At 45.6% G+C, this 5,190-nt stretch overlaps 1 protein-coding gene across 1 annotated transcript in view; it reads left to right on the forward strand.

Moving 5' to 3' along the window:
- LOC146338807 (meckelin-like) overlaps window positions 1-4,735 on the forward strand; it is a 34,230-nt gene extending 29,495 nt beyond the window's left edge. The window contains exons 24-26 of the mRNA XM_084812870.1: window positions 165-267; window positions 480-622; window positions 1,088-4,735. Of these exons, the coding sequence (XP_084668996.1) occupies window positions 165-267; window positions 480-622; window positions 1,088-1,168 (327 nt within the window). The 3' untranslated portion in view covers window positions 1,169-4,735. The remainder of the gene's footprint in view (window positions 1-164; window positions 268-479; window positions 623-1,087) is intronic.
- The last annotated feature ends 455 nt before the right edge of the window (window positions 4,736-5,190 follow it).

A 5,190-nucleotide genomic window follows, 5' to 3' on the forward strand; every position in this document is an offset into this window, starting at 1 on the left:
CCTTTGAGAGGCCTTGAGTCTTGGTGAATGCCAATCAATTCCCCTGTCTTTTCATATTTAAAACTGTGTATTTTCATTCAGGCTCAGTTGTGACAGCAACTGTATTTGGCTCAGCCAGTCTTCAGATATCTCTAACATATTTAATTCTCTCCCACCCCCTTTAGAGGAACCAAGATATGGACTATGTGGTGAAGGACAAGTTTTTCCTGGAACGGATCTTGGACATGGAATTCCAGGGGCCGGGCGACATGTCCATTCTCTATAATGGTATCCCACACTGCCTCCTGCGGGAATCGGTTTGTAGGCTTCTGTGTTGGGTGCTGCCTTATATGGGTCCATAAACATAATGCAGACTCCATTTCTGGGGCACAAAATAGTTTAAAAGCAAAGCAGCTACTGTAGGAGTAAAAACCAAAATTACTTTGAATTGGCAAAAGGGTGGTTTTCTGAAAAACACATTCTTTTCCTTCTCCTCTTAGATGACGGTGCATTATTTAGCCGAACACTCTTCTACAACCATGAGCTTCTGCTCCTCCTCTTTGAAACCCTCCTCTTCTCTGCTGTGGATTTGGGGGCACAGGATTTTGTGTTGGCAACAATCGTGACCTTTGTCGTGCAAAAGGTAAATCCTACATGGCATAAGATATGGGGGAAATAGCTAGGGCAGGGCTCCCCAACCTTTTTGGGTCAGTGATCACATTTGGAATTTTGAGTGTGTGTCATGGGCACTTTCACCAAATGGCTGCCATGGGCTGGTTGCCCATTCACCAAATGGCTGCCATGATGGCCACTCACCCACTTCACAGAAGGCAAACTGATGAGGCTCAGGGACAAACAAATAATTTGTCCAAGAAACTGAGTGCAAGGCAGAGGTGGGGGTCTGAGCCCCAAATGCCAAATCACATATTTGTCCCTACACCATCTAGCTCCACGTCCCCGTCTCCGTCCCCCCATGGTGCTTCCTACCACTGCCAGCTTACTTTTTTCTCTTTTTTTCTGGGCAGCTTGGGCACACTTTCAAATGAAGGGCACAAGGTGGGGGGAGGCTACAGCAGACAATACAGTAGACACATATATGTATTTTCAGCTTGTACAGATGCTGCGCAACGCACTCGGAAGGAGGAACCTGGCAGATAAAACCCTGGTGGAGAAGCAATTCCTGATCTAGAACTGAATGACAAGCAGTTGCACTTGGAGCTACAGGCCCTGCTTGTGGGATTGTTGCTTATTGCTGCAACGGAGAATCTGGGAACTTGTATCTTTTAGCCCTCAGACTGTGGTGTCTGCATCTGTTATCCAAGCAAGTACTCCACCCTGGAACCTGTTTTTGCTGCCAGGGCCCAGCCTTGGAGCATGTGAAGTAAGATGAGTGACTCTGAGCATGTGCCACGTTTTTCCTCCAACAGGACCAATGGCTGCCTTATACTGAATCATCTAGCTCATACCGTCGACACTGACTGGAAGCAGCAGCTCTCCAGGGTTTCAGGCAGGACTCTTTCCTAGCTCTACCTGGAAATGCCAGGGATTGAACCTGGCACCTTCTGCATGCAAAGCAGGTGCTCTACCACCGAGCTACAGCTCCTCACCTACTTCACATGCCTGCTTTAAGCGGTATGGCTTCTTGGCAGACACGGGCCTTGGCATCCTTTCATTAGAAATTAAGCACCTGTGGATGTGAATTGATCGGAAAGTTTTGGGAGCAGCTGGTCCAACGTGGAGGAATTCAGCTATGGATTTTGTAAACTTTGAGATCTGCTGTGATTTAGTCGCATGGGTGAGCCATTTGAGGCCCTTCAGATGTTTTGGCCTATAACGCCTATCATCCCTCACCATTGGTATGCTGACTAGGGCTGATGGAGGCCAGAACATCTGGAGGGCCGCAATTTGCCCACCCCCAATGTAGCAGATAGAATGTTGGACATAGACCAGGGTTCAAACCATGTTCCATCCTGGAGCTTATAGGGTCACCTTAGGCCTGTCTCTGTCTTTCAGCCTAACCTTCCTCACAGGGTTGTTGCCAGGATAAAGTGTGATGGGAGCGCCATGTATGCTACCCTGATTTCCTTGGAGAAAAAGCAGGCTACGACGACAACAGCAACAACAACAACAAAACAAGATTCTACAACTCTTTGCAAAGGGTGCAAAACTTTCTTATTCCAACTATCTTATAGCTGATTTGGTGGCTAGTTCTGATTCCGGGGTTCTTCCCCTTTCAGAATACGTTTTTACATTTTATAACTTATGACTGGCTCTATTTATTTATTTTTAGTTCTTCACTGCTTTGAGCTTTGTGGAGAAGCGGTCTATAAATCTTTAAAATAAATAGCTACTTCATCTTTGCCATGTGTGGTAGAGCAAGTCACTTAAGTTTCCTTTTCTTTAAGTCTTTGCCATATGGATGCTAGATTCTTCATATACGATGAAGCACATGCGCTTCTTTGATGCCTCTTTTTCCTTGCTCCTCCAGCATTCCCTTCCTCCATTTCCCCCTCTCCCTCCTGCAACAACATTCCACCATCTGCATCATACATTCTCATGTGCCACGTGCCAGGCCCTGCATGGCTTGGAGACAAAATCCTTAGATCCAGTCCAATGACCAATATTCCCAACTTTAGGAGAAAATAATGGAAATGAGAGTTAGGTAAGCACAAACGCCTTCTTTCCTTTGTGTTGACTCGAGTAAGTTCTGTTCAAGTCCATCACTAGGGTCACCCTTTGGGGCTGTTTCCACTCCCACCTTTGGTTGGAGCCAAGGTGGAACCAACTGTGGCTCTCCAGTCCATGGTCTCTGCAGTCAGATGCTGGAACAGGAGCTAGGGGTTGGGCTAGGAAGAGTCACTTGTCTGTTGAGGGCTGCATGAACTCAGGGACAGTCTCTTGTGGGGATGAAGCCAGCAGTAGGTGAGACAGAGCAAAAAGTAAGCGGGATCACTCTCTCTTTCTGCAATCCCCCCTCTCTTTCTCTCATTCTTTCTACAACCCTTCTCTCTCTTTCTCTCTCTCTCTCTCTCTCTCTCTCTCTCTCACCCTCTTCTTTCTCTTCTTTTCTGCCAAGCAGGCTGGTGGGAGAGGAACAGATCACTCTTATCCAGAGGCCTCAACTGATCACTTGCAGAGGACTTTTGGTCCCTATTATCTATCTAGCTGCTGCATTTTGCACAAGCTGCAGTTTCCAAACCATCTTCAAAGGATAATAGATAATACTGGGCAAGAAGTATTATCAGAAGTATGTACATTAAAAGCCTCAACGAACCTTCTTTTTTTTCCAGCTCCAGAGGTTCTTGGTTCAACTCTCAGCATCCCTGACACTAGTTAAAATGAAACATAAACTCCTTGATTTAGGACTCACTGTTCATTTGCCACCGGTGTGTACAGAATGTACCATGTCAGGTTTGGGGTCTTATTTCCTTTTATATGTGTCAGGGAAGAATAGTACTTTGATTCAAACTTTAAAATGAATAATGTTGGCAACCTGTTGGATTGCTCTTGGGTCCTGTGTATTGCATCGCACATTACAGAACGGAATTCACTAAAGAGGGAATTAATCTCCCTTTGTCTTCTGAGTGATTCTGCAATTACTGCACTATTGACTACAGCGGCCCACAGAACACATGGCCCAGTTTTAACAGCTGTTACCAGAATTAAGGGTCTAACGTACGGAATCTATTGTTGAGCTCTGCAGGGAATTAGTTTAAAATCTGCCTTTCTGCTGCAAATGAGATGAAGAATACTGTGGAATGGCTGTCTCTTGGTTTGGCTATGGATGATAGCCATGCCGGGAAAATCTCTCCGCAGCATCTCTTGTGGCCAGGAGCCACTATCAGTAAGTAGGAGTGATGGTTAAACTTTCCACTTAGCCACATTCCCCCACTAAATCCAACCCCTGCTCCATGCGGGGGCTAAAGAAAGAAAAAAACTTCCATTTACCCCAATGGAGATATTTTCTTTCTTCCTTTAGCCTCTAGGAGTGACAAATTTAGTAGGGGGAAAGTGGCTGAGTGTGAGGGATTAACCCCCTACCCACACATGGTGGTCCCAAGCAGGATCAAGGCCCCACACACTTACACTGAAGTTTTAAAAAGTTAGGGTCAGGTACATACTATGCATTTAGATGGAAAGGGCTGGATGCGCGTGATCTCATCTGATCTTGGAAGCTAAGCAAGGGTCAGCCCTGGTGAATACTTGGATGGGAGACCGCCTGGGAATCAGGCTTCCTGCACTGAGCAGGGGGTTGGACTCAATGGTCTTGTAGGCCCCTTCCAACCCTATGATACTATGATACTTCTATGATACATTTATGGCAGCATGTACTTTAGTCCCTAGGGTGCCTCCAGATGGAGAACTCTTACAGCTACCAGTCAGAAGACCTTGAGCATTTCTATGCCAGGCTAAAATCCCGCAACTTTACTGGGGCTTTCTGCTTCTGTTTTCTTTGAAGGATTATGACTGGCTCCTTTAGATAGTGAGCACATGATGTGAAATTGAAAACTTCCTTGTTCAGCAATCCTCTATATGTTCAATGAAACTCCGCCATCTAGTGGCTGAATTATAGCACTACGCCGGCATTACACACTGTGGATATGCTGGGTTAATTTTTATTTCAGTTTATCTCTGATTTTTTGGAAAGCGGGATAACTGGGGAAAGCACAGGAGACGTCCTGGAGACCGATGACGTCATGTAAAGGACCCACAAACTTCCATGAATGGCCTATCACGAGCTTGCAATAAATCGCTCATGTAGAAAAGCCCTTTGTGTGGGAATTCTGTTTTTTTAGCTTTAATGGATTTTCTGCGGTAAGAAAAAAGACTGGGGAAGCCATGGGAAAACACAGGAGGGTTACAAGTGGAAGACTGTGTTGTCTGGGTCCCCTATAAAATTCCATGATTGAAGCAGGGCAATGGTATGATAAAAGTCTCATCTGGAAGCACCCTTAGAGTAAACTGCTAAATTATTTGCTCAGAAATAGTCCAGTGATGGGGGCAAAAATTCAAAGAAATGGGCTGTACTTTTTAAAGCAGGGACAATGCAGTATGCAGTGATTTCTCCTAATGCTGTGTGATCTGTCCACCAGCACTGTGAATATATCTACCTGCTGAGAGGACTGCACTCTAGTCCTCCTGAAGGAACAGCCAGCTCGAAAGTGTGATCCCATCCTCGGCTCATGCCATTTGAAAATAAAGGGACACAAA

This window comes from Heloderma suspectum, chromosome 8 (genome assembly GCF_057233095.1).
Source record: "Heloderma suspectum isolate Gila_16-S chromosome 8, 16-S_ref, whole genome shotgun sequence".
NCBI classification, from domain to species: domain Eukaryota; kingdom Metazoa; phylum Chordata; class Lepidosauria; order Squamata; family Helodermatidae; genus Heloderma; species Heloderma suspectum.